General features: G+C 55.8%; 1 protein-coding gene across 2 annotated transcripts in view; it reads right to left on the bottom strand.

Annotated features, from left to right (window-relative positions):
- The window catches only part of Faim2 (Fas apoptotic inhibitory molecule 2), a 25,815-nt gene extending 6,604 nt beyond the window's left edge, over positions 1-19,211 (bottom strand). Inside the window, exons 1-11 of one of the 2 annotated variants that reach the window (XM_055627082.1) lie at positions 19,098-19,211; positions 16,631-16,826; positions 13,037-13,140; positions 12,642-12,706; positions 12,225-12,278; positions 5,923-5,973; positions 5,641-5,680; positions 5,130-5,167; positions 4,566-4,653; positions 4,273-4,368; positions 2,728-2,781 (exon numbers count right to left, since the gene is read on the bottom strand). In XM_055627082.1, coding sequence (XP_055483057.1) covers positions 2,728-2,781; positions 4,273-4,368; positions 4,566-4,653; positions 5,130-5,167; positions 5,641-5,680; positions 5,923-5,973; positions 12,225-12,278; positions 12,642-12,706; positions 13,037-13,140; positions 16,631-16,826; positions 19,098-19,112 — 801 coding nt within the window. In that variant the 5' untranslated portion in view covers positions 19,113-19,211. The remainder of the gene's footprint in view (positions 1-2,727; positions 2,782-4,272; positions 4,369-4,565; positions 4,654-5,129; positions 5,168-5,640; positions 5,681-5,922; positions 5,974-12,224; positions 12,279-12,641; positions 12,707-13,036; positions 13,141-16,630; positions 16,827-19,097) is intronic. The other variant, XM_055627083.1, reaches the window with a different exon arrangement.
- Positions 19,212-27,586: the final 8,375 nt, after the last annotated feature.

The raw sequence follows: 27,586 nt of genomic DNA, 5'->3' as shown, positions 1-27,586 counted from the left end.
AGATGATGGTGATGGTGATGGAGATGATGGTGATGGTGATGGAGATGGTGGTGATGATGATGGAGATGATGGTGATGGTGATGGAGATGGTGGTGATGATGATAGAGATGATGATAATGATGGCTATACCTCTCCCCTTCCCAGGTGACCACAGAGGCACCGGACAGCAGTCTCAGGACACCCCAGTCCTGGGCCTGGACCTGTCCTTTTCTGGCTGTGAGACTGCCAGCCCCACCACTTCACACTCAGGGCCTCGAGCGTGCAAGGCAGTTCGTTCTTAGAACAACATCAGCCTTGCTTTCTCCCCTGGCTTGTGAGAGAGGGGAAACGAAGCGATAGGCGTGAAAGTGCTCTACAGAACGCCATGGGTGGAACGGATGGCTAGGATTATTTTTATTATTCTAATAACACGAGGGATTATTAAATAGCTTTAAAGGCTTACCATCTGCCCAGCCCTACCTGCATGCACAGCCGCAGAGCCGCAGAGCCACCAAGCTTGCTGCAACCTGACCCTCCACAGGCATTCAACTGTCTTCCAACTCCCCGGCCTCCCTTGCTCTGGCTTGACTCCTCTCCCGTCCCTAGCCATAGCGGCTCTCTGAGGCCTCCTGACAATACTGCCAGGTCTGTGTCGCTCCCTGAATTTGCTCTCTCACCCTCCTCCCATCCTGATCCCCTCCCACTCTTTGGGATTGCTCTTTACTTGAGAAGATATGACTGGAGGGAGGAACACTGGTCAGGAGCCAGGAGAAGGGCACCCTAGGGTAGCCAGCCACCTTGCTTTATTTAGGATTTAGGGGGTCCACAAGAAGTGGGGCCTCCACTGACACTGGGAACATGGCAGGCAGCCTGAGGTAAGTTGGGACCCTGGTCTGGAGCCATGCTTACTTGACTTCTCAGGAAACAGACCAGCGGCTCTCGACCTTCCTCATGCTTCCACCCTTCACTACATCCCTCATGTTAAGGTGACCCAAAGCACAAAAGTATTTTCCTTGCTACTTCAAAGCTGTAACTTCGCGACCGTTTTGAATCACCACGTAAATATCTGATGTGCAGGACATCCGAGGTCACTGGACACCCACAGGTGTCACGACCACTGAGCACCACTGCCTGATCTGTGTACAATGTGGACTTCACACCTGTGAGAGGCGGCCTTGCTGCGTTTAGCTCTTCCGGTCTTCCCATCCCAAGACAACGCGCCCTTGGTTCCTTTCTGAGCACTCATACAGTGCCAAGCGCTGCGCTCTTCTCCTGACCGGCGCTTCTGGCCAGGGAGCACAGCACCTTACACACAGTAGATGCTCAATAAAGACCCGGGAAAGGCTGAGTGCATAGCCCTAAAGCACCTCTACTCCTTGATCCCAGCTGGGCGGCCCTGCTCATCCTCTACCCAAGTCCCAGCCGGAAGTCCCTCCTCTCCTAGGGAGCAGGGACCGGGAATGGCACTGAGTCTTGGTCCCGGATCTGGCCTTTGTGGTAGTGAGACTGAGGACGCCTTAACCCCAGGGCTGCTTTGAGACGGGGTCTCGGGGGGTTAAGGCTAGCCTCAGACTCTCTATGTGGCCAAGGATGGCTCACGACTTGTAATCCTCCTGCCTCCGCTTCCCAAACGCGAGGATTACAGGTGTGCGCCACTGTGACGGGTAGGCAGAAGAGGCAATTCTCACGTCAGTGCTGCCTGTCTCCCTGGGAAGTGTTGGACATTCTTGACATCTCTGAGTCTCTGGAATCTGTGGCAAAGCTGGGACCCTGGCCACTTAGTGTGGCTGAGAGAACCAGAGAGAGGCGGTCTGGCCATTATGTCACTGGTACTAGACGTCTCTTTGGATGGCTTCCCATGATGTCATGGACACATGCTTGCCCCATGGGTGATCCTGAGACACACATCCAGGTGCTTGGGGTCCACCTGACTGACAGATAAGTTGGGCTGCCTTGGGCAGGTCTCTGTCTGTCTTTGGCCATGTTGCCTAGGCATCTACTTCCAGGCACCTCCCACCTCGCCTCTGGAGCCAGGTGCCCGAGTTCCCAGCTTGGTCCTATCATGTCCTCAGATGCCGGCCTGATCTCGGCCTGTTACCTGGCGTCTCCGAGCTTCCTCTGCAGTGTGATCTCAGGAGAGTGGAACCTATCAGCTAGGTGTGGTGTGAGGATTAAGAACAAAAGAGCCTGCTGGGAGAGAGTGAGCGCTCAATAAATATTAGCTAAGGCCCAGGTGTGGTGAATGTCTACAATACCAGTGCTCAGGGGACTGGGGGGGGGGGTGTCGCAAGTTCAAGGCCCACTTGTCTTTAAAGGGCAAATAAGTAAAGATATACATAAAGAAATAAATTCACCCTTCCTGTTAACTGAATTTGTTGAGAATAGTAGAAGACAGGTTCCTTCTAACATGAGCCTTTACCAGGTAGTCAACCTTCCCAGAATGCTCTAGGACTTACTAACTCACCACACAGCAGGGTATCCCCATGCTCTGCCCGAAGGAGGGGAAGGCCCCTCTCTAGTCTGGTCACCTCGGCCCCCCTGGTCATCAGCCTCCACCTGTTCTCACATTTCTGTGCCCTGCTCGCTCGGGGAGTAGGTCACCGACACATTCCCTGAATGTGGCACTGCCCCAGCCCCACCCTGGGATAATGTGAAAAGCTACCATAGAGACCCTGAGGAAGACACAGGGTGGGAGGGCCTGAGAGTCACAGAGCTGGGAAGGTGGCCCGGGAGCCGGGCCAGACTCACCAAGGTGAACACACCCGCTCCGAGCACGGCATAGACGGCGTGCAGCCAGGGCACCTGTGGGCAGAGGAAGGATGGGGTCAGCATGTAAACAGGGCAGCTGGCAGAGGCGCCAGAGGTCAGGGGTGGGGCCGTCCAGAGGATGGGGAAAGCTCAGCAGCTCCTCTCAGGAGCCCCAGGGCTGAGAGAGGCTTGTGACTGATTCTCCCGGTGCTCACAGTGGTGGGACGGAGAGACCCCAGGCAGTTCCCCAGGCTCAGGCTGGCCGAGGGTGACTCACCCTGTTTGCCAGGCATCCTCTCAGCCTCCGTCTGGCTCTAGGCTCCCCCTGCTGTCCCCATCCATCTCTGCTCTACCCAAAAGTCCATCTGTCTCTCCACAGAGAGCTCTGTCTCTGCCCCGGGAGCAGGGGCTCAGGTGGAAAAGTTAGTCAGGTCAGGTATGGAGATGGAGGCATCTGGAGTCTGCCAGGTGGGCATGATGGGCCTGCGTCTGGAGGCCAGAACAGTGCCCCTTCCCAGCTTCTGCTCACCCCCACCCCTCGATTGCTCATGCAAACTCCACAACCACATGGTGCCATGTTGGCCCCACCCTTCTCGGAGCCCTTCCAGAAAACTCTCTAGAAGTCTCCTGGAAACAAAGGCATCCCGTCAGCTCCATATGGGTCAATAAAGGGTTCTTTGAAGTTCTGGGGCTCCTTCCTGTAACCCTCTCCCCATCCTCTACACACAGAGGCCACCAGCCCAGCTCTGGCCCTTCCCTTCGTCAACAGGATCCTGGGAAGAGCCAAGGAAATGCCAGAATCAATCTTGACATCCTAGACTGGATGCCAGCTGCCCGGAGGCTGGGGCTGGCCAGGATGGAAGTGGGTTGGAGGGGATGAGGAACGCCATCCCGGCCTGGCAGGCAAGAGGCAATGGGAGACCAGGTCCCACATGTGGCCGGAGAGGCCGCCATTGAGCAGACCCAACACTTCCTTTCCTCTGTCTTCAGGGGTCAAAGCAATCTGTCCCCCAGCGTTGGTGGCTATAGCTCCTACACAGCAGGCAAAATTCCAGGCAGGCCAGATACCAGCAGGAGACCTGGGAAGAGCCCTCCCTCGGGCGGGTGGGTAGGTGGGGGTCTGTGAGATGGGTCCAGGAGTGCTTCCTGCCCTATTGCCTGGCTAGCCAGACTTGGCCTCTGGTCTTGCCTGGTCCCTTAGAAGGCCCACTGAGCCTGCTGGGTCCCTGGCTCCCCAGTGTATCTTTCTCAGCTTCAGCCCCCCTTCCCCTTCCCTCCACCTACAGGGGAGGCTAGGGAAAGTGAAGCCGGATGCGGCTCACAGAGCTGGGAAGGTGCCCAGGCCTGCCAAGAAAAGCCTCCTTGTTTGCTTGTGTATGCTGCCAGCACACCTGGGGCAGGTGCCAGGAGGGCTGAACAGGGTGGCGGGCCACGGGGATTTGTCTCCGGGCCTGCCCTGCAGGGGTCGGAGAGCATGGCACCCTGAGGGGTCAGGCACCCCACCCTCCTCACGGGGCCTCACGGGGCAGTGGGCCAGGCACTCACGTATTGGAAGGGCAGGAGGACGGCCAGAAGGAGTCCACTGAAGAAGAGGGTCATGAGCAGCACGAACAGCACGCCCTGGCAGGAAGTGAAGTCAAACTGCAGGGGAAAGGGGGCCATCAGCCCTGGGCCCAGAGGCCGAGACCCATGACTTCTGCAGTCACCCCATAACCCTGTGTATTGCTCGCCCAGGTGGTACCCCGCGCCCACTCAGGCCTCTGCCTCTCCTCAGCCCCCAGCCCTCCCCTGCCCTCTTCAGCCCCCAGCCTTCCCCTGCCCACAGGCACCCGGCTGACCTTGGTCTGGAAGCTGAAGATGGTGACTGACAGGCAGACGAGGGCAGTGATGCCAAGGCAAAGCAGCACAGACGTGGTGTTGTAGTAACTGAGGACAGGCCGGGGTCAGCAGGAGTCCTCTCTCCCCCCTCCTCCCAGGACCCCCCTTGACTGCCAGGAGCGGCCCTCGACCTGTGCTCCTTAACCTGTCCCCAGGGCCTCCCACACGCCGCCCTCCCAGGCTTCTCTGTCACAGCCACTCACTATTGAGGTGAAGGATCTTGCACAGGCAGAGGGAGGTGAGTTTACATTGGTGTCTGCGGGCCCCCGGCTTTCGAGCCACAGCATGGGTGCTATCATCTTATTCTCCATCAGCCCTCATGCCAACCCCACCAGCCTACTCGGGTCTTGGAGCCACTGGCCATGTGGTGCCTAAGGGGGCGGCTCCTGGGCCAAGGTGGTCTGTCCGATTAAGTCCCTCCCCCACCCGAGGGCCCCCTGGAAAGATGGGGTTTGCAGGGAGTTTTCTCAGCTGTGGCCAGACCCTGGCTGCATGCCTACCTAGGCCATTCCTGTCTCATTTACCTGGACAACATCCCAGTAAGATAGGCCATGGACAGGGTCTGAAAGGGAGAGCAAGGTGAACAAGCTTCTCTGTATGGACTTGGGGCCCCTGGCACCCTCAGGTTCTAGCCCGGGCCTCCACTCTATGCACACAATCCTTGTGCAGAGCCTGCTTCATTCCATATGGCTTTCTGTTTGGACTGAGGCTACAGTGCTTCTGTGGCCAGCTTGCAGGCTCCTCAGGCTGGCTGTCCCTTCATAGGCAGCCTTGCCCTTCCAGTGAGAACCCTCAATCTTCATTATCCTAGTTCTGGCACACAGTCTCCTGAGGACAAGAGCCCAGGTACACAGCTCAGGGAGGCTGGGGGAGGGCTTCATCCCTTTTAGAAAGGGAAGGTGGGATGTTCTGGTAGAAGACAGGCTTGACGGCCCCGTCCCACTGGGAACCTCACATTGGCTGTCCCAGTCTAGACTCTCTGTCCCCCCTTCATCCCCTCTCAGCATCTGTACCCATCTCAGCCCCATCACTTACAAAGATGGCCAGGAGAATCAGGTTCCAAGGGAAGTGCCTCCTGCAAGGCAAGCCACGGGTTTCAGAGCATGCTCTGCCTCCCGCCCCATCCACCCAGCTACCTCGGGGGCCCAGGTGAAGGGCAGAGGGGCCGGCCCATTTGGCACCAGTTCAGAGAGGGATGAGACCCTCTCAGGGCTGTGACAACTGCCCACCCCCCCATGGAAGGCAGGGCTCAGAGCTGATTTTTAAGGTCCTACTCACAGTTCCACAAGTACCCTCACCCCTAAGTCATGATCATACCTGGGTCCAGAACAGCAAGCCAGGGTCAGGTAGGTTGCAAAGAACACGGCACTGTGTGTGTGAGAGAGAGATAGGTGGGCAAATCAGAGGCTCGCTCACGAGGCCAGCTACCTACTCCTGGTTGGTTCTATTCTGCCACCTCTACCCAGACGACACCAGGCAGGACAAGAGCAGAGGGAAGGGCATGGTCATCCTATAACCGGGCAATGGGCAGTGCGGTGGTCCAGTCCCCAAAACAGAAGGTTCTCGTTGGTGGGATGGGCCCACTTCTAGCGATATTGAATCTTGGGAGTTACAGCCTGTCTTTCTCCACTCAACCCAAGTGACCCCAAAGACCTTTGTTGGTGGCGGCATGTTTGTTTTCGGAGGCAGAGACTCACTCCATAGTCCAGGCTAGCCTTGAGCGCCCATGGATCCTCCTACTTTAGCATCCTGCGTCCTGAGATGGCAGACTTGCACCACCCCACCCGGCTAGGAGACTTAAGAAGCTCCTTCCCTGGGGGCTGAGTAGATTGCCCAGTCACACACAGGGGCTGGGCAGGTGGCTCAGAAGGAAAAGCATATGGCCAGCAAGCGCAAGGATCTGCCATCAGCCCTGGAACCCAGGTGAAAATGCTGGGCATGGTGAGGCGTTCTTGGGGTCCCAGCTCTTGGAGAGGCAAAGCCAGGAGGCTTTCTGGGGCACAGGACGGTGTCCAGCCCGTCCAGCCTCATTGGAGAGCTCCGGGCCAGTGACACGTTTCAAAGGCAGTGACACCCTCTCTTTCCTGAGGACGACACCCAAAACCGGCTTCCAGCCTCCATATGCACACGCACACCCCCACCGATCCACGCACACACATGCGCACACCCATACATGAGCATTACAAATGATTAATTAATTCATTAATAAAAGCGCATGCCGGGCGTTGTGGTATGATGCAATCCCAGCATTCATTCAGGAGGCTCAGATGAGAGGATCAGGAATTCAGGGTCATCCTGATCTACTTACAGAGTCTAAGGATAGCCTAATCCATGTGAGGCCCTGCCTCAGAAATAATGGGTAAACAAAAGGCAAATCAAAAGTCACTACAGAATATATTTTGTGTGCTGGGTATATTTTTTTATTTATTATTTCTCTATGTATAGTTTTCGAGGCAAGATCTCACTGTGTACCTCTCGCTGGCCTGGAACTGTCTACATAGATCAGGGGACCTGGGTTGATGTTTGTTTGTTTAACAGTGTTTAATAAATAAACATGGACACGATCCTCCCTTCTTTATGGACTATGCTCTCCTTTAAAGAGGAGGTCAGGTGACTTCTCCAAAGTCATGAAGCTAGCCTGTTGCTGAAGGACTGAAACCTAGGTGCTCCAGATGCGGACAGCTGCCTTCCAACCACCGCCGTCTGCTGCCTGTCTCGCCGCTACCTGCAGCCATCCTGTTGGTTGCTTTACCACAGTTCTGCCCTACGGGGCTGAAGGCTCAGCACAGGCTGGCCTACCCATGCCTGGCAGAGCAGGCAGTGGAATCCACTTTTGGGTCATGTAGCTAGGTCCAGTGGCAAGTGGCTATCGGGCAGTTGACGGCTAAGAGCTTTCTGGAAAGCAAGGTGCTAAGACCAGGCGATGGAAGATGGTGGATGACCTCCCAAGACAGTTCGCCTACCAACGTGTGACCTTCACCTTCAGCACGGCATGGCCACCCTTTCCCCATCTCCTCAGCATCTCAACCACCCTCCATAGCAGCAATTCCAAACAGCCTCCTCCTTCCCCACATCTCCCAGGCTGCCTTGCTCTCTGCTGTGTTCCAGAAAGATCTGAGATAATGAGGTGCGGCTCCTGGCCCATCACCTGCAAACCTCACGTGGCACTCCCCAGCTTCCTGTCCCTCATCCGTTTCCCAGGTCAATGTCCCCAACCTGGGCTATGGGTGCCAGGCCCTCAAAAGCCCAGTGACATAAGTTGGGGTCACCTCATCTTCCACATCAAGCTCCCTGGCCTCTGCCCATCTCCATCAGCATCTTCCCTGGCTCTAACTCCATCGACCCCGTAAGCCCTCTCAGAAAGCTCTACTTAGAAAGTCTGCAGCCACAGCATCTCTTCTCCATCACTTCAACCCGCCCAGACAACCTGACCTCAGCCCCACGTAATGAGAGCTGGCTTGGTCACATCAGGGTGACCTTGTTGAGTTCGGCTGTCACTTGTTGGTCCCAATGTTACCTGACTTCTCCATGTCTGATCACTCCTATTGTTTCCCTGGTTCCACAATGACACCCTTTTGGGTTCCCTCCTCCCTTCCTGGCCACTCCTTCTTTAAGGAGCCTCTAAGGGAGCTGGTTTCTTCAAAGCAGACTTCTCCTGTCCCACTCCCCTGAGGCAGGCTAGCTCAAAGTATGTGAGGAAGAACCCATATATTAGATCTTCATTTTTCCTTCTCAGCACTAGATTAGAACATCTACTTGGCTGCCCAGACCAGATTCATTGTGGCAGAGCTGAGTTCTGCGTTCTCTCTGCTCCTGTAACCCCCACTGCCAAGGACAGCATGCAACCATCAAGCCACCCAGCCAGAGGCCTCAGCATCATTCTTAGCACTCGCCCTGCCGCGCCCGATTAATCACCTGGACCTGCTCAGCCTCCCACTCAGACCTCACTCTTCCCTTCACCTCCACCTCCCTTTGAAGTTGGGCCACCTCTTTCTCTTTTCTCTCTGACTGGGACTATAGCCTTCCCGCAGCCCCGCCTTCCACCCTCCACGCTTTAGGCCGATCAGATCGCGCGTTTCCCCAAAAGACTTGGCAATGTGTAATGAGAATTCTGGAATTCTCACTGCAAAACAAAACACAGAGCTAGGGCCAGTCGTGGTGGCGCACGCCTTCAATGCCAGCACTTGGAAGGCAGAGGCAGGCGGATCTCTGTGAGTTTGAGGCCAGCCTGGTCTACAAAGCAACTCTAGGATAGCCAGGGTTACATAGAGAAACTCTGTCTCAAAACAAACAAACAAACAAACAAACAAACAAACAAACACACCAAACAACAATAAAACAGAATGTGCTTTTGTTTTGATCCCAGGTGTGGGGATGTGGGGCTGCTTCAGACTGTCTACAGCAGCTGATTATGATTTGCCTCATGCTCTAGTGGAAGAGTGATTTTGCCAGCTGCAAATAGTTTGTGTGATTGTGTGACACTTGGGAACTTTTCAGAGGGCATACATACATACATACATACATACATACATACATACATATATACATACATACATACATACATGTATGTATAAATACTAGGGCCCCAAGTGTTGGGGTCAGTGGTTGTTGGGAAGAAATTAGATTCAAGGAGCTTTGCCTCTCTCCCCAGACTATCTTTCTTTCTCTCCTATCTAGAGATAGGGGATAAAACCGGGAGGATAGAGGAGAACCCACAAAGTAGTAAAAGTCCAGCAGTAGCTACAGCACAGTCCAGTCACCACCGGATCCTCACCTCTGCTGTCACCTCGTCCACCCTCCCCCTTCTCGTCACAACCAGAACATGCCCACCTCTCCATTGGCAAGACTGAGACTGCCTCCACGTGGCTTCCTCTGGAGTACAGACAGCTCTGACTGTGGCCTGCACCCCTGCCTCAGCCAGCTCAGCTCACCTGGCCCCTGCTCCCCTGCAGCAGCTGGAGGACAGCTTGTGACTTCCTTTTCCTGCCATCTCACCTGGAGCCTGACACCAGGCTCTTCAACTACTCCTGGATGAAAGGAAGAGGCCAGATGGGAAACAGTAACAAAGCAGGGAGTGCAGCAACTTGAGGCTTATAGCCTGGAGGTTCTGCTGCAATCAGGTGCCAGGTGCCAGAGCTGTGCCCACCCTCCTGCATATGTGGGACCACAGAACTGTCCTATCCCCGGTGACAAGTACCCTGGCACTGAGCATGGGCTTGGCGCAGGACTGGATTCCTGCATGGGTGCTGCTTACTGCCATTAGAAGCTGGCTGACTGACAGCTTCCCCAGCCACCCTCACCCCAGCCCTAGCCTCACACTTCTCCTCCTCAGCCTGCTGTTCTCTCAGCCCTCTGCTCTGCTACAGACACCATGCTCGGTGGGAGCAATCAGACAATAAGGAGAGAAGCCATGGAGACGACAGGGACCTTGAGAAAGCCAGAGCTGCTGGGGCAGAAAGAGAGGGGTTGAGTGTGAGCGAGAACAATTGGTTTCTTGTTGAAGCCTCAGCCCCAGGGCCAGGGACAGTCTATTCAGTGTCAGGATGGGGATGGGACTCAGGTGAAGACCAGGGACAAGCCCTTTCCCATCCGACTTGCCCTAGCATCGGGGCTATGGCCAGCAGACCACAGCAGGCTCTGATGTTCAGGAAGCAGCTTCTCTTTGCCTCACTTTCCTCACCTGCGAAACGGAGGTCATAACAGCACTTGCTTGGCAGGGTTTTGGAGGGATGACTGAAAAGTACATGTGAGACACTTGGCATTGCGCCATATGCATTAAAAAGAGCTGTTTTATTCTGCTCCGAATGCTGTTCCGACAGGAAGAGACAACAAGGGAGCCCTCGGGGAGCATTTGATATACTGGAGGTGAGAAGGTGAGCTGCAGGGGCAGGGTGGGGAGACTACAGGGCTGTGGAGGGCAGGGTAGACCCTCAAGTCTACCTTCTGCAGGAAGAGGTGACATGCTGGTGCTGGAACTGTGCGGCATCCCAGGAGAGCAAGGTCCCTGCCCACTTCCCTCCTCTCTCCATCCTGTTCCCGCCTCGCCCATCACTGCCTTCCTCTTAACCTTCACCATTCCAAGGACGCTCCCTCCCTCCCGGCCCCTACCTCTTCAGCACAGTTGGACTGTTCCTGCCTCTACAAACTCAGGACATGGAATCCCACAGACTACGTCATAGAAGAAGGGCCCAGGACACCATTTCTGAAGTCTCGGGGGAGAGGGGGCTAAGCCTGCCAGACGGTGCTGACGTTCCAGGAGCCATGCCAACCTGCTGTGTGCTGGCTGAGGTGGCCATCCCTGGGGCCTCATTAGCTGCGCACACAGCACCTTCCAGCTCCCCAGAACTCAGCCCTCCCTGCTGGGTGGCTGGCTGTCCCTCTGTCCTGTGTCCTAGGAAAGACTGTGTATGGACGTCCTCACTCCTGGGATCCCAGCGAGAGCCTCCTCAGAGTTAGCCTGTGGCCTGCTTATGCCAACTCTAAGCCCAATGTTAAGACCACACCAGGCTCTGGTGGCTCAGGGCCTACGTGCTGAGCCCAGCTCCACACTTGACCCCTGTTCAAGAACAGGCTGGGCCAGTCAGTGTGCAGGCTCCACTGTCATGCTGTGTCACGATGCTTAGCCTCCCAGGGCCCCACTGCCCCCTGAGATGGCCTTCTGTCCCTAGCCCCTAACAGAGGGAGCACACCGCAGTGCTCTCACTCCCAAGCTTTCTGCTCGAGCTGCTCCTCTCTTGTAGCTCCCAGCCCTGGTCTGCACCACCTCCGCCCTCACCAAGTCCCGAGCAAGTTCCTTTGCATCGGCCACCACCCACTACCCTGCCCTACAGGCACAGGCCTCCTGCCCGGTAGCTCTAGCACAGGGGTGCCTCGCACTGGGTGCCACCGGGGACCACGGAGAGGGCGGTTTTCTGAGTGTGTGATGGTTCTGGTCCGGAACACCAACAACTGTTCCTTAGTTACCAGGAGGGAGGGTCCGAGTCGCCTACAACATCAAGCCTCCTCTTGAAACTTGCCTGCCATGTTCCCTCAAGAGTCCAAGACTTGGAGAAGCCAAGCAGCTGGCAGGCAGCAGCATCTGCCAGCCAGAGGGATTAAGAGCGCAAGTCTTAGCTTGAACCCAACTCCGCCACTGACTAGCTGTGTGATCTTGGGCAAATTACCCAACCCCCCGAGCCTTAAGGTTTTCTGAGGAAATCATAACCAGCAGATTTGAGAATCAAATGCAATACTGTACATCAAGCACACAAAACAATGCCCAGCCCTTAATTAGGCACTCTTTAAGAGGTGGCCCTTATGATTAATAATTTCATAAGCATTAATAACAATGTTAATAGGAGCAACAACATTATTATAAGGTCAAAGTGTCCCAGCCCCTTCCCTCATAGGGTCAAGATACCGGCCCTCTCTCCATCCAGGGCCCTAGCCCCACCCTCGCCAACTTGTGTAGGGGCTGACCCCTGCCCCCCAATTCCAGCTGTCCTGCCAGATCTGAGCAATCCAAAAGTCACCCCTGGCCATGCTGGGGGCCTCTGAGGTCCTCCCCTTGGAATGTGGGACTATCGTGGCTTGGCCCAGTGGGCATTTCTAGGAAGGGGCCTGGGCGGGGGCATACTCACTAGGACGCCCAGTACCAGCCTGGGTTGGCCTGGACGTAGTCCTTAACGACGTCACTGTAAAAAAGACGAGCAAGGTCAGAGGTTACCCCCGGTCTGTTTCTGTTCAGTGCCTGTGCCTGCCCCACACGGGCTCAGAGAAAGGAGGCAAGACCAGGCTCTAGATGGCCAGGCCTGCAGGGGTGACTGTGGAGCCATGCCAAGTGATGCCTCACAGAGGCCTGCGGCCTGGAGGGCCCACCCCACACTGTCTGAGAAACCTCTCACATGGTGTACAATCGCCATTCTTCCCCAGCGTGAGGAGAACCAATGGGCCCCTCGTCTCTCCAAGTGGACATTCCAAGAGAGGTTTGATAGAGTGCCCCCACCCCAAGCCTAGCCACAGCCCTCCTGGAGGGCATCAGTCTACAGTGGACTCACCAGAAGGTGAAGAGGGCCACGACAGCCAACGTCACCAGCAGCTGAACCAACAGAATGGTATAGACCTGAGGGAGGGGTGGTCAGTTTAGGGACTGCTGAGCCCCAGCAGAGAACCCAGACCACCCTGTTGAACACTCTCCTTCACAGGGGTCACTGGGCAGATCCAGACAGGTGGAGGGACAATTCTGCCAGACCCTCGGGTGGAGCGGTCCACAGAGCTGGGAGGACAGGGAGCAGGGGCCCTGGCTAACACCTCAGCAGCACAAGCCAGCGGGAGCTGTGGGGTGAGGCGGCAGGAGAAGGGGGCAGGACCAGTCCAGGGTCCTTCTAGGGGTTTCCATCCAGGGCCCCGCCCCCTCACCGCCCTCTCTCCAGAGCATGGGCGAAGCGGTCACCTTTCTGACGAAGAGCCGGCGAACCTTCTGGTCGTCCCAGCTGAAGGTGGTGAAGAGCGCGTGGTTCCCTGTGGGGAGATCACCCTCGTAGCTGGAGCTGCTGCCTGGGTGGGTGGGGGGATGCTGTGAGGGTTCCCCACTAGCCCAGCCTTCCCGTCAGCCTGGCTCTCCAAGCTTCTGAGGTCTCTCCAGCCTCACGGTAAGCGCCCCCTTTGGCTCACCCCTGCCACCCTGACATCTGTCTGCCTGATTACTTCTTGTTCTCCCTGCTCTGATCCCAATAATGAGCTATCTCCTGTCCTCCCCCTCCATAATGGCTGGGGCTCTAGGGACCAAGTTCTGCCATACAAATGTCCCTTCCCTCCTTGTCCTCATGCCTCTCCCTTGCCACTCCAGCTCCTGGACAGCCAGTTCTCCCAGCCAGTCAAGGGGTCCTAGGACCAAAGATTCTGACCCTGGCTGCTCTAAGGCCTGGGATCAAAGGCTGGACGGAGGTGCTGAGCCTGCTGGTGCTCAATTGCAAACCAGGGCCAGTGGGGGCTGGTGGGAAAGGAGGCCAAGAAAGAGCAAGAGTGCAGTGGGTGTGGTCCAGGCCTGGCCCCAGAGCTCTGGCCAAACAGACCCACAGGTGGATGTCCCAGCATGCGGGACAGCTTGTGTGACCCTGAGCCTTCTGAGTGCCTCCTGGTTTGGGCAATGGGCCTACTTCATAGGGACCAAATGAGGTAAAACAGAAAGTCTGCACGTTCTGCCTGCTGGGACCATGCTTTCTTTGCCCGAGCTCCCTCTCTAGGGCCGTCCTCAAGCCCCGAATGTGTCTACTCTGGTCCCCTCTTCTAGCCCCATTAGGTCTGGCTAGTCTTTCCCTATTCCCCAGCCACAGCCTCTGCCTTAGTCTCTCAGAGATGGCCACAGCACTGCCCTGGTGGAGCTCTTCAGTGGTTCGCTCAAGTTCAAGTTCTTTTCTGTTTTGTTTCCTGAGATGCGGTCTCAAGCTGGTCTTGAGTTCATTCTATGGCTGAGGATGACCTTGGGTCTCTAGCTCTCCTGCTTCCCTCTTCTGACACGTGCCACCAAGCCAGGCGATTTTCAGTTCCTTTAACAAGGGCAGGGTGAGCAGCGGTTTCCAGCCACCTCCTTACCCTGATCTGCCCTCTCTCCCATTTCTCAGCCTGACAATATTTGTTCAGTCGCCTGCCTACTTGCCCCTAGACCAAGCCCACCCAATGCTTCCGAAGGAACATTCATTGTCGGTCTCCTCACACGCTAATTTGAGACACTCTTCAGAGCTCTGCATGGAATCTTTCCTGACGGGTCAGACATAGGTCACCCCTGTCTCCACCAGTGGTGACGCTCCAGGATCCCAGCCGTGGCACCCTTGATGCCTGGCTGAGCAGCCTGCAAGGCCTTTGCCACTGGCTGTGAGAAGGGACCCTTAAGCCCTCAGCCGTGGGCTGGTGAGGTAGCTCAGCTGTCCCTTGCTGACTCTTGGTCCCGGGAGCTGGAGTGTCAGGGCACAGCAATGGGGACACAAGAGTGAAGGGACATTTATATGGCAGAGCTTGGTCCTCGGAGCCCCAGCCATCATGGAGGGGTGGGGGAGGATGGGAGATAGTTTGTTCTGGAACCAGAGCAGGGAGAGCAAGAAGTGATCAGAAAGACAGCTGTGGGGCTGCAGGGGTGGGCCAAAGGGGGTGTTTGACAGTGGGGCTGGAGGGAAAGGCTTCAGAAGCCTAGAGAGCCCACCAGGTAGTGCAGGGAGCTGGCCAGCTCTCTGTGGCCGTTAGCACTCAGCGCGGACAGGACTCTGCAGCCCCGGGAATGAGCTCAGGCATTTCCCAGGCCTCCTTTCTGCCACAGCTGCTTAGAGGGTAAGCCTTAAATAAGGCTTCCATCCCCGAAACCAGGGCAGGAGAAACACTGGGCGAAGGACACTCCTCCGCTCCCGACACCACACCTTCATTGACCTTCCAGTTCGACACACTGGAGTGAGGTAGCTGGACCCTCCAGTTCACCACACTGGAGTGAGGTAGCTGGGCCCTGGACCAAGGGATATATTTGGAAGTGGCACGGACCATGGCGGCCGCGGGCTCCTTAAGATCAGGGGCTCTGGGGGCAGAGGCTCTGTGTCAGGGGCTCTGTGGACAGAAAGGCTCTGTGTCAGGGGCTCTGCGAGCAGAAAGGCTCTGTGCTGGAGGGAAGGGGGGAGAGTATTGTGCTCAGATCCCTTCTAGAACCTTTCAGGCGCTGAGAGTGTCACAGCGGGGGAGGGGTGGCAGAGGGGCAGCAGAGAAACCCTGAAAGGTCTGAAAGATGAAAATTTAAAACGTGTGTTATGATTATAAGGAAGCGCCTTGTGCGACTATGTATGTACATGTGGGGGTGTGTGTGTTTATCATTAGGGTGCATGCATGCTAGGAAGCACATGTGGAGGTCAGAGGTCATCTTCCAGGGGCCAGTTCTCTCTTTCCACCTTCTGCCCTAGAGCCTGGGGAGGACACTTCCTTAGGTCATCAGGCTCTAGTGGAGAGGCGTGTTTACCTGCTGAGCCATCTCACCAGCCCTCAGCTGAGGACTTAAGGGTCCCTTCTCACAGCCAGTGGCAAAGGTTTGCAGGCTGCTCAGCCAGACACCAAGGAGCCACGCTGCTGGTTTCCTGGAGTGTCACCATTGGTGGAGATGCTGGCGACGTATGCCTGGCCAGCCACGGAGGCTAGTTCCCACACACCTACTCATGCTGTGCCTGCCCCCTCCAAAACCTCGAGAAGGGTGGGGAGATGATGGGAGAGGTTGGGAGGGGAACCCCAGCCCCTTCATCTCCGCAAACCCCAGGTCTTACAGCGGCCTGACAACCAGTCACTATATAAATTCTGTACCCCACTCGGAGGGCACCTGCACAGTGGAGGTCACGGTCAGGGCACGGCCCTACACTAACCCTTTCTGACCATTCTGATCTCTGCCAACCCCTGGTCTGTGTCTCTTCCTTCTATGAGGACCATTAATTAATTAATGGCCTCAAACTCACAGATGTCTGTTTGCCTCTGCCTCCCAAGTGCTGGGATTAAAGGCGTGTGTCGGATCCCCTGGACAGGAGAGCAGGAGCTACAGGCAGTTGCTGGGCATGGTGGTGTACACCTTTGATCCCGGCACTCGGGAGGCAGAGGCAGGCGGATGTCTGTGAGTTCAGGGCCAGCCTGGTCTACAGAATGAGTCCAGGACAGCTAAGGCTTCATAGGGAAACCCTGTCTTGGAAAAAAAAAGAAAGAAAAGAAAAAGAATAAAGACGTGTGTCCCCACTGCCAGACTCTGTTAGGGCCTTTTTAGACTAGACTTGGCTTTTGTCCCCATTCCAGCTGGCAAAGCTCAGTGCTTTGTAAAGAGTCCCCCCTTCTCTAGCTGAGCGCACACCGACAGGACGTCTCTCCCCGTTTGTAGTTCTCCTTGACCTACCTTCACAGCGAGCCCGGAAGCCAGTGTCAACTGTTCTGCATGGCTATACCTCGAATGTGATGTGTACACAACCTCCTCCTACAGGCTTTCCATCTGCCCATTGCTCCCTCTATCCCTCCAGCCTCTGGTTGCTGAGAGACTTACTGGGGTCCACATAGGCCCAGCTTGGATGGAGAGGCACAGCCATGGGGCCTTGGGGGAAGGCCCCTGCCTTCAGCCCCTCTCCAGACGTGGCCTCCTCATAGGAGGGTGGTGCCGAGGGCGCTGCCGGGGCCTCCTTCTTCTCGCCATTTGCCTGCTGCTGCCCCTCAGTGCCGGGGGCCTTGTTAGCCACAGAAAGCTGTAAAATAGAGGCAGAGGGAGACAGTTACCAGGGGCAGAGACTCCAGCCCCTTGACTCCTGGACTCTGACTCAGTGCTCTTCCAACCTGTGCCAGGGAGGGGACAAAGAAGACCCACCCCAGCTTCACAGCCCAAGGAACTGTGCTCAGCAGGGGTGGGGCGGCCAAGAAGAAGACAGGAAGCAGGAAAGTCACAGGAGTGACCACCTGGGGAGGGGGCTGGGCCTCCATGGGCCTCCAGTTGCCCTGTGGGAAGGGCCTGACCCATAGGAGATCCTATTATTAAACAGATCTTTCTCCCGTTTCATTGTCTTCCCAACTGGCTAACTGGATTCAGCCAATTTTATTTTACATTATCTTTATTTTGTTGTTTGTTTGTTTGAGAAACAATGTCTCACTATACAGCCCTGGCTGTCTTGGAACTCTCTATCTGTAGACCAGGCTGGCCTCAAAACTCAGAGATCCTCCTGCCTCTGCCTTCCAAGTGCTGGGAGTAAAGCCATGCACCACCATGCCTGGCTATTCAACCAGTTTCAAAGCGAAACCCAGAATGAGACAGAAAGAACGACATCTAAAATCCCAAGGGCCACACGTGATGCCCAGGGCCGCAGGGCTCAGGCTCAGTCCTTGGGGATAGGTTGCTCTCTGTTGGGCTGGAAATACAGGAGGGGAGTGAGATGGGGAGAGAGAGATGGGGAGAAAAGAGATGAGCCTGCAGGGCAGAGGGAACGCAGGCCCTGCAGAAACAGCCTTCCCCAGCCAGAACAAAACAACAGTGTTGCAGCTGGAGTGCTGAAGAAGACATCTAGTTTGGGCCCTTGCTTCCCCTGAGACAAGGAACGGAGACCCAGGGGAAACTGTGCTCAGGGCAGATTAAGACCTCCAGTCCGTGGACACTCCGATACGGCCCCTGCCTGTAGTAGACATGGCAACATGGTGAGGGCCAGGGATAGAGTGGAAGGCCTCAGAAAGCACAGCTTCGGTGTGGCTGCAGGAGGCTGACAGGCCGCTAAGGAAGAGGGGTGGTCCTTGCAGAGGAACAATCGGGGAGACCCTGACTCCAGTCCTTCTACAGCCCAGAGACCATTGGATCTGCGAGGGGTTGGGAGCAAGGGCCTGAAGAACAGAGGTACCTACCACTAGAACAGAGAGAGACCTGGAGTCCAGGCTGCCTGACTCCTTTCATTATATAGACTGAAGGGGACATGGCTAAGGGAGTTGCCTTTGCCCCAGCCCTTCTGCTCAGCCCCCTCTGGGCCCCACCACCTCTCACATAAGACATTCCCAAGTGACATCTGGCCAATGGCAGGATGCGCCCAATGACATCATTTTCAGAGCTTTGAGGAGCTGGGACACAGAAGGGTCTAAGGGTCTGGGAGGGATGCATTAGCTCTGAGGCTGGGGTCAGAGGGAAAAAGCGAGGTGTAGGGAGAGCCTTCTTCTAGTTTTTCCTGCCCAGTCCTTAGCACCCCTAAACCTAGGGCTAGAGGACCCTCTGCCTTCATCCTAGGCCCTGGTGGTTGTATAATTCCACAGGCTGTTGACGTTACATAAGCCATCTGCACTGGCCAAGTCACTGCCAGGCCCTCTGTTGCTATTACCATGTCTGGGTAATTCAGCCCTGTAATATTTGTGTGTGTGTGTGTGTGTGCTGGGGCTGGGGGACAGAATATGTTTTTATTCCATCCAGTCCCATGTCTGACCAAAATGAAAACCAAACCAAAGCATCCTGCTGCAGGGTTGCCATAGTAACTCCCAACTGCAGGGGATGTATACAGATATCCAGAGAGGAATAAAGAAAGGAGGTGAGGGGGGTGTTTGGAGGGAGTGAAAGACCACCTTAAAGTGGACGGGTCTAGCACTGAAGGCAGAGCCACAGGCATTGCCGCTCAGGGTTCACCCTGGTCCCCAAGCAGGACTGACTCTCTCTCTCTCTCTCTCTCTCTCTCTCTCCCTTTTTTCTCTCTTCCCTTTCCTTTTCCCTTCCTCCTTCCTTCCTTTTTCACCCAGGGCCTAGGGCGCCTTGGAAGAGTTCTGTGATGCTACAGAAAGGGGCGAGGGGGCAGGCGACAGAAGAGGCAAGGAGAGCCTTGGGGTTGGGAACAGTCCTAGGCCTATTCCTTAAAACCGGCTGCTTGGTCCTCTGACATCAGCAAAGACCACAAGGACCTTTGCACTGGAGCCGGGAGAGGATGCTAAAAGTGGTCCGGAAAGCTTTATCAGGATGTCAGGGAGGCAGGGGTCCAGAGTGGAGGGTGACATGCCCCTACCTTTCCCTGGGTCATGCTGTCTCTCGAGGAAGGGGTCCCTGACGCGAGGGGTGGCCGCTTGGGTCACCGCAGCCTGCCTGCGTCTCTTCTTCCTCCGCGTGGATTCTAGCAACATCCACTGTAGCTCGGCCAGGCTTACCGGAGCGTACCATCCGCACACGGGGGTGGGGGTGGGGGAGGATGGTGCTGCAGACTCGGATGCTGCGGCCCAGGGCCGGGGCAAGACGTGCGCTTTCGCCTCTTCTGCCTCCTCCCTCCTTCAGCCACCCCCAGGGGACCTAGGAGCATTGCGCGGTGGAGCAGCAGGTGGATGGGTCCGCGCGGGGGGAGAGGGAGGGGGAGGGGGCGCGGGGGAGGCACCAGGACCCAGGACTCCCTGACACTCAGCTGATGCTGTCTGCCAGCGCCCGCCCGGAGCTAGTATGAGGGCCTCGGCGCAAGCGGCTACCGGCTACCAGCGGCGGCCTTGTTCCCCTCCCCATCCTCTTTGGATGGCCTGATTTGGCTCCTCCAGCACCCCCTCAGTATCTATCACATTGTTCACCGTAGTGTGAGAAAGTTCTGGACGGCTTGTCTACTCTATGGGGCCCCTGGGCCGCGGCCAGTCCCCAGCCACATCATTTGCCTGTGAAATGGAAGCAATAGCGCCCCCAACCCCTTCTCACAGGCGCGACCGACCGCGAGGGTGCACTTTCTGTCTCTTTCAACCTTGTTGAGACAGGTATTTCTGGAGACATCGCTAGCTCTGTCTCAAAGCCCCTGGCTCCTCCACTGTGTACCTTTTCTGAGCCTCCATCACTTCAATTTCATCTTTCCCCATTCCAGACTCCATCTACCCACTTGTCCTTGTCCTTGGGGCACAGTCAACACGAATTCCCATTTTCTGCAGTTCCCACAATGCCCCTGTGTGATTCGCAACCTCAAGAGCCCGGCTCAAGTCCCAGTTGAGTCACCCACTGGCTGTGTGACCTCGGCAGGGCTCTTACCCTCTCTGAGCTGCAGCATCTCCCAGGGGGCTAAAAGCAGGACTCTGTCCCCCGACGATTGTGAGCCCCATGGGGAATGGTGGCAAGAGCACACTGAACACGGGAAGTCCTGCCAGGGTGAGAGCTGTGAGAAACAGAGCAGGAATCGCTGTCTCCCGCAGCCCCAGGGCTGAGAGCTCGAGGTCCGAAGGGTCAACTCTCCTGGGAAATAAAACCTGGAGGACTAGCGAATAGCTTTCTGCTTTTCAGGGACCTCACGCCCAGGCCCTGCAGCCCAAACCCGCCTCTGCCAAGTAGCCCCTGGCTCCCGACACTGCTGCTCCAGCTGACCTCTCTCTCTGCACTCGAATTCTTCCTTCGGGAAGCCCGGTGCCGGCTTCACTACCTGGTTTCTGAGCCCCTAGTGTGGGGCCTGTCTCAGAACTGTGGGATTCCTTGTCTGTCTCATCACTGACGTTACTGTAGCAGGTCGAGTGTGAAATGCACTCAGCGCGCTGTTGCTATTGCCATGTCTGGGACGGCCGGCGTGACGCAGAGCCTGGCTTCGTGCTGTCATCATGTGTGTACATCCCACATGCTCTTCCTCTCCCCCACGCTCTGCTTTCGCTATGCTGGCTGTGCTCTCCCTTCCTGAGAGCAAACTGGCTTGGCTCAGGGCCTTTGTGCCTGCGGGGCCTCTTGCCCGGGGCACGGGGAGGTCCCACTCTTTGCTTGCATCACTGCTGTTGAGATGCGGTCTCAGGGGAGGTGGCGGGGGTCTCCCCCATCTTAGAGTCACGCAGCCTCAGCGGGCACAATAAAGCCCCATCCCTTTATTTCTGATCTATCATTACTTCTTCAGGGGCAATTGATACCTCAGATTTACACTGTTTTTATTTAGTTCTCCCTCCCCTGTTGTGGATGTAAACATGTGTTTGTTTTGGCCCCAGGTGTGGGATGTGGGCTGATTCGGATGGTCACAGCAGCAGACTATTTGCCTCATGTGGGCTCTGAGAGGGGCTCTTTGCCAGCTTCAGATAGTTTAAATCTGAGGACCCTGGAGAGAGAATAAACACCAGGGCCCAGAGAGAGTGAGCAGAGAAAGAACAAGGCTGCTCCTGCTTCCCCTTTGCTGCTCCTGGTTGCTGTTGTGAGACAAGAAGTTGGAGATCTCCTGAAACAAGGACTGGACTGGCTCCAAGGAACCTGCCGCCCTGACCAGCAGGAAGCAGCTAAGAGAAGTATGCCCCCTCTCCCACTAACCCTTTCCCTCCTACGTGGTGTTGGTGTTGCGATGTTGGAAGGCATTGGGGTGGAGTAGGGAGAAAAAGATAAAAGAAATGTAAATAAAAGAGTTTAAAAGTAAACTAACACCAACACTCCCCCATTTCCACCTGGGGCCTCATCCTGGAATCCCCAGCCCGGTGGATGGTTGTTACACTTGTTGGAGGTGGGAATGGAGGAGGAATTTCAAGGCTTTTGAGTGTGGTGCACGTTCAAAGACAGCTTTCACAAAGATGAAACCGGGGAGCGGTTTTGTCTTCAACAAGGAAGGGTCTAGTCTGAAGCGGTGTATGATGGGCGTGAGTCGGGGACAGATGAAGCTGCGGGGTCAAACGCGTGGACATTGTGATGGATTTGGTGTCAGGCTCAGAGCCCAGGGACAGGGGCAGCTCTCTGAGGCCCCAGCAGTGGCCTTGGGTGAAGCTTGCTTGCTTGATCTTCATTTCCTCATCCGTGCATGGACCGCTGTGATGACTCAGCCGGGTAGTTAACAGATCTCTGTACGGTTTGGGGATGAAAAGCAAGTTTTCTAAGACTAGGAAGAGCCTGAACAGGGTCGTGGGGACTTGGCTAGAGACTAGGCACACAATAAAGGAAGAGGGACAGCAGGAGGACGGAGAGCTGGAGGCTGAAAGCTCTGGGGACTGGGCTGCCATGTACGGGAGGAGTTGTGCTCAGGGAGCCTGGAGGTGTCGGGCTGGAGCCTCACAGAGGTCAGAGGGTGGTTCTGGCAGGACCTCTCCTGTGCAGCCTGGGAGAGGCCATCCTGTGGGTGCTCCCTGCTCCCTGCTCCCTGCTCCCTGCTCTGAATCCCTGATCAGGGCCTCAGAAGAAGCAATGGGCGGCCAGAATAAGACAGATGCAAGGTTCTACACAATTCTGGCTGAATTGTATGTGGATGGTGGCTGAACCTCGGAATACTCGAGGACGCCGTTGGAGAGGGAGGACAGAGAAAGGGGGTGAGCTGGCAGAGGCAATAGCTGAGGCTGGGGCACCCTTCTCTTCCCGGGGCAGGCAGCCCCCTTCTTCCCCGCCCCCATCTCTGGCAGGCTTTCCAGGTGAGAGAGGGCAGGAGGTGTGAGCTTGGCCACTTCCTCTCTGCTCCTTTCAGCCGCACACCTTGGCGGCCCAGCCCCGCTCCACTTTCTGCTCAGGTTGCAAGCCAGGTTGTTGGAAGCCAGTGCCAGTGCCAGGGATAGGGGGCGGGGTGGGGGGGTTGTGAGGGTGTGGAAAGAAGCCGCTTCTCACTTTACGGACGTGGAAGGGCCAGGCATAGAGGGTGAGCAACTAACCTAAAATAACGTGACTCACTGGGGGCCAAGCCAGGGCTGAGAGAGCTCTCAGCCCCGGGACCCTCAACCCGAGGCAGTGGCAGGGGGCACACACGTAGCCAGGGCAGGTAGAGAGACATAGGAAGGCTTCAGATATTTTGGGAGACAGAGCTGTGCAGTGCTGCATTCTTATCAGGTCTACCTACTTCCTGTTCCCCTCAGCATCTGTCTGGGGAGAGAGAGCTTGTGCCTTTTTTCCTTTCTCTCCTCCCCATCTTTCTCTTCTTTCTTTCCTTTTGTTTTTTTGTTTTTTTTTTTTTGTTTTTGTTTTTTTTTTTTTTTGAGATGATTTGTCTCTCTGGGACTCCACTCCTGCCCTGCTGTTGAGGCCAGTGGTAGATAACCAGGGCAGGGGCAGAACCCACAGAACAAGCCACAGACAGGGTGGTCCAGACAGCTCGGGCAGGGTGTTGCGCCAATGGCCCCATCCCTATGGCTGCTCCCCACAAACGCCAACACCGGCTATTCTGTGTAGCTTCCGCTCAGCACAGGGACCCCGCCCAGCATCCCTAACGAACACTCTGTGCTGCCGACCAGCCAGCGTTCCTCTTTGGCGAGTGTAGCTCAGTGGTAGAGCATTTGACAACAAAGCCCCTCTTTGCTGGGGTGTCCACTCCTGTCTCCCCACCCCTCCCCAGATACGGTCTGTAAAACATGGGATGTGGAAATCCCAGGCCTTAGGAAGCAGTGACATCCTCAATCTACTGCAGGGGCTGCTTGCAAGATGTGGGCCCATACTCCTCTCCCTGCCCTTTTGTTGTTGTTTAAGACAGGGCTTCTCTGTCCTGGAACTCACTCTGTAGACCAGGCTGGCCTTGAATTCAGAGATCTGCCTGTCTCTGCCTCCTGAGTGCTGGGATCAAAGGTGAGTGCCACCCATTGTCCCTGCCCTTCTTTCTGCCCTATGCCTAGGCTCTACTGGATCTAGGTTGGGGGTTGGGGGCGGGAGTCAGCCAGCAGGTGGGACTGGAGCAGGCCCTTGCTGAGGCAGGAGTAGGGTCTCCAGGCTCTGCCCACCCACCTGGTACCCCATCTTCCTGCTCTACTTCCTCTTGGCCCGGTCCATGTCCATTGCAAACTAGAATAATGATATGTAATGGGAGTGTTCCAGAAAAGCATGTTCCAGTTCAGACTTAGCCCCTCACTGGTGAGAGCCCAGACAAGTCCTCTCTTTTCTCTGGGTCTTGGTGCCAGCCCTGCCAGTTCCTGGAAAGGCCATGGGCTCCCTTTGCATCACACGTGCTGCTCTGTGTACCTTTCTGCTTATCCAGCAGGCAGAACTGCCTTAAAGGCACAGGCAGGCGGTGCGTCCTGATCCTCCTGTCTCTGCTGCATCTCTGGTCCTGATGGAGCTCAGTAATGAGGAACATAGGTGTTGAAATCAGATCGACATGGGTGTGAATTCTCGTTCCTCCCCTACCCAAGGAATGACCTTAGGTGGCTGTTGGACTTCTCTGAGCTTGCTTCCTGCTCTGTAAAGTAAACATACATCAGGTAACTTACTTACCCACTGACTTTTTCAGGCTAAGCTCAAACTGGAGGCAGTCTTCCCGCCCCAGCCTCCGAAGTGCCGAGATTAAAAGGTGACACCAACCACACCCAACCGCCAATAGCTATTGATGGGGGTCCACTGAATGTCAAGAACCGAGGTGTGTGCAGGGATCCCAGCCTGTAGGGGTAGGACTCTGAGTGCCTGTCACAGGCCTTGCCCATCGGGACCCAAGAAGACCTGTGGGCAAGGCTCAGTAGAGTGCCTGCAACATGGCAAGCCTAACAAGCGTCGTCCACCGCCTTCCGCCAAGGACCATCACTGCTCTGGCACCATGCCATGTGCTGAGGAGTTGTACAAAGGCGTGGCACACCTGCTCACACCCTCAGGGGACCCACAGTTAAATGTCTCCATTCCACATCAAGGCGCCTCCGCCAGGGTTCAGGAGTTTAGACCCAGCACCAACCAGCACTTCACACTACAAATAGCCATAAAACTCCAGAGTGTCAGGTGTAGCAGGGATGGCTGTCCGTGTGTGATTGGCGCCTGCCAACACTGTGATGTCAGGTGATTCAGAAGAAAGATGTTACCACTGCTTGGAAGGTCAGAAAGACTTGTAGGCCATTACTAGACGATAAGACCTTATAACACACTTGCTGGGCAGTGGTGGTACAAGTCTTTAATCCTAGTACTCGGAGGTTGAGGCAGCTGAGCTCTGTAAGTTCAAGGCCAGCCTAGTCAACAGAGTGAGTTCAAGGCCAGCCAGGACTACACAGAGAAACCCTGTCTCAAAAAAACAAAACAAAACAAACAAACAAAAAGACACAACGCACTTTGGTTGCTGAACAGAACAGTCAATCTGTAACTGCCCTGAAAACTTCCTACTGTTGAGCCTGTTATTTACTTTAAATGATGCCATGACCACAACAGATGTTATATGATGGAGAGATACAGAGGAAAAGAAAGAGACATGGTGGGGTCCCCCCCCCCAGGAAAGAAAGGGAGGCAGAGAGAGCAAGAGAGGAGAGTAAGAAAGGTGCCAAGTGGCGGCTGGTCCTTCTATAGCTTGCGCATGCGCAGCTGAACCGCGTCTGCCTGCCACACACCTGGTGAGCGATACAAGATGACATCATAGGTTACTAGGCAACCCAGAAGCAGGCTGCCTAGACACGAACAGAAGGTGCTGCTGTGGGGGAAAGGTCACGGGGGCGTCACGCAGCAGTGGATCCCGAATGAGGCTGCCAGAGGAGGTGAGCAACGGTGCTCTAGTGGCACGAAGGCGATCCGGGCGACCCTCTCCTTTCTGAGTGGACGGGAGGTCTGCTGCACAGGACAGAATGCACACCTCGTCAAGAGTGGCTCCGGAGGCCGGAGGCCCGGGGGAGGTTGTTATCACTGCTTTGCTAAACGGGCACGTTACCCAACTACCTTTTAAACGTTCACAGTTGTACTTGTCCGTCAGCGACGTGCTCAGCCTTGGTCTCGGCAGCACGGCGACTCTAACAGGTCACGGTGCCGAGGAAAGTGACTGTTGAGTGCTCACTGTTAAATGGGTGTCTACACCAACCTCTCTGCCACCAAGGCCAGGGAACATAAGGGGAGAGGGAATGAAAGAGTGAGAGCTGGAGAATGGGGGGCGATGAGGGAGGTGCTGGGAAAGGCTTCTTTCCGGATGCCGCATGGTCGTTGCATTTGGATTCGCTGCGGCTTTGGTCACCTGCACACAATCAAACCAGCAACGTCAGCCAACCTTCTGGTAGCGGCACTAACCGCACTCAGAAGGCAGGGAGGCCCTCCAGGGACCCGAACGGCACACAAATGAGGGTAGGCAGGAAGGAAAACACGAGGCACCGACTTTGTGCGTAATTCCAGAAGGAAGAGGGTTTCTCCCAGGGGCAGGCAGGAGTGTAAAACAGCTGCTGTGTTCACAGGCACAAAGACACCCTGTATAAGAGGTGGAATTTGAGGGCCTGTAGGTCCCTGCCTGTACTCTGCTAGGATAACACAGGCTCAAAATTCTACCACTGGAATTCATTCCCCTGGCCATCGCGATAGCTCAGCAGGTAAAGACACTTGTCACGAAGGCCTGGTGACCTGAGATCAGTCCCCAGAATCCACGGTAGAGGAGAGCCGATTCCCAAAAGTAAGTTGTCCCCTGGCCGGGATGTTCTCATGCACGGGAGGGAGACCAGGACGAGCCACACAGACTCGGCCTGGAGCACACGCTCCTGTGACTGCAAGTCCAGAGGCCCTGAGCAGAGCGAGCAGGGGCAAAAGCCACAGGTTGGTGATGCTGGCAAGCATGATGGAGCAGGGACTTTAATAAGAACAGGGCACAGCTGTGTCACCATGGCATCTCTGTCTGCCTGGAGCAGAGAGCCTGTGGTCACCGAAGCAGAACAGTGCAGGGTCAGACTGACCTCAGTTTTAGCCTGAGGTCAGGATACAGCAAATATGTTTTTCTCACTTCATGACCTCCTCAGCCTGTACACACACTAACAATAACGACAACAATAATAAATTTCCTCAGGTAAGCATGTAGACTCTAAGAGGTACCTAGTAGGAAGAAAACCTTCTTCCAGAAGAACAAGTGGATGGTTGGTTCTGGTCCAAGAAGGCAGTGGTTGAAAACAATGAGAATCCAGGCTCGGCCAGAGGGGCCAGGGCGTTCCCCTGCCAGGTCTTGACTGAAGAGTATCCATAGCTGACAGAGTGGCTTGGCTGGGAAGCTGGTCTCTGGGAAGAGATAGCTAGTCCTGGTGTGATCTTCCTGACTGCCTCTCTTCCAGCAAGCTCTTCAGCCCTTTCTGTATAGGAGGTGGGAGACACTGGGGCCGCTGGGCAAGGCTGTTTCTCAGCATGGCTTGGCCTAGTATCACTGTGGGTTGCCTGGGAACTTGCATATACTCATTCAACTCAACGTATCTGACCTTGTGCCTTGTGGGAAGTCGGGACAGCACATGTGAGCAAGGGAGGGGAAAGTGGACAGCAGTCCCACACTGACTGAGGCTCATTCTAAAACCTCTGATTTTAGGGAGAGAACAGCAGAGACCTGCAAGGAAGATGGACCAACTAGGTCTGGGGCTCCAGCAGCGGGCACCCTTGGCAGAGGCGCCTGGGTGGGCAGAGCCCTCCTGGGCCTGCAGGCTGGAGTGCACTTTAGAAGTTAAAAGGAGGCACTGAAGGGGGAGGTGATCGCTCTGTCTGAGGGACAGAGAAGACATGCCTGAGATCTCTCCCCGCCTCATGCCTCTCGGAGGTTGCACAGCTTGCCCAGGGCTCTGGAGGGAGCTGGAGCTAGCTTTCCAGGCCCAGCGGTAGGAAGCCAGGGCTGCGGGGCCGCCACTGTGCAGTCTGGGCTCAGAGTCTGGGGCTCCTGAGGTTAAGTGGAGCTAATTGCAGCTCCTTCACTGAGCCAAG

This window comes from Psammomys obesus, unplaced genomic scaffold (assembly GCF_907164565.1).
Source record: "Psammomys obesus unplaced genomic scaffold, mPsaObe1.curated_primary_1811, whole genome shotgun sequence".
NCBI classification, from domain to species: domain Eukaryota; kingdom Metazoa; phylum Chordata; class Mammalia; order Rodentia; family Muridae; genus Psammomys; species Psammomys obesus.
This window is presented reverse-complemented; position numbering and strand designations above follow the sequence as displayed.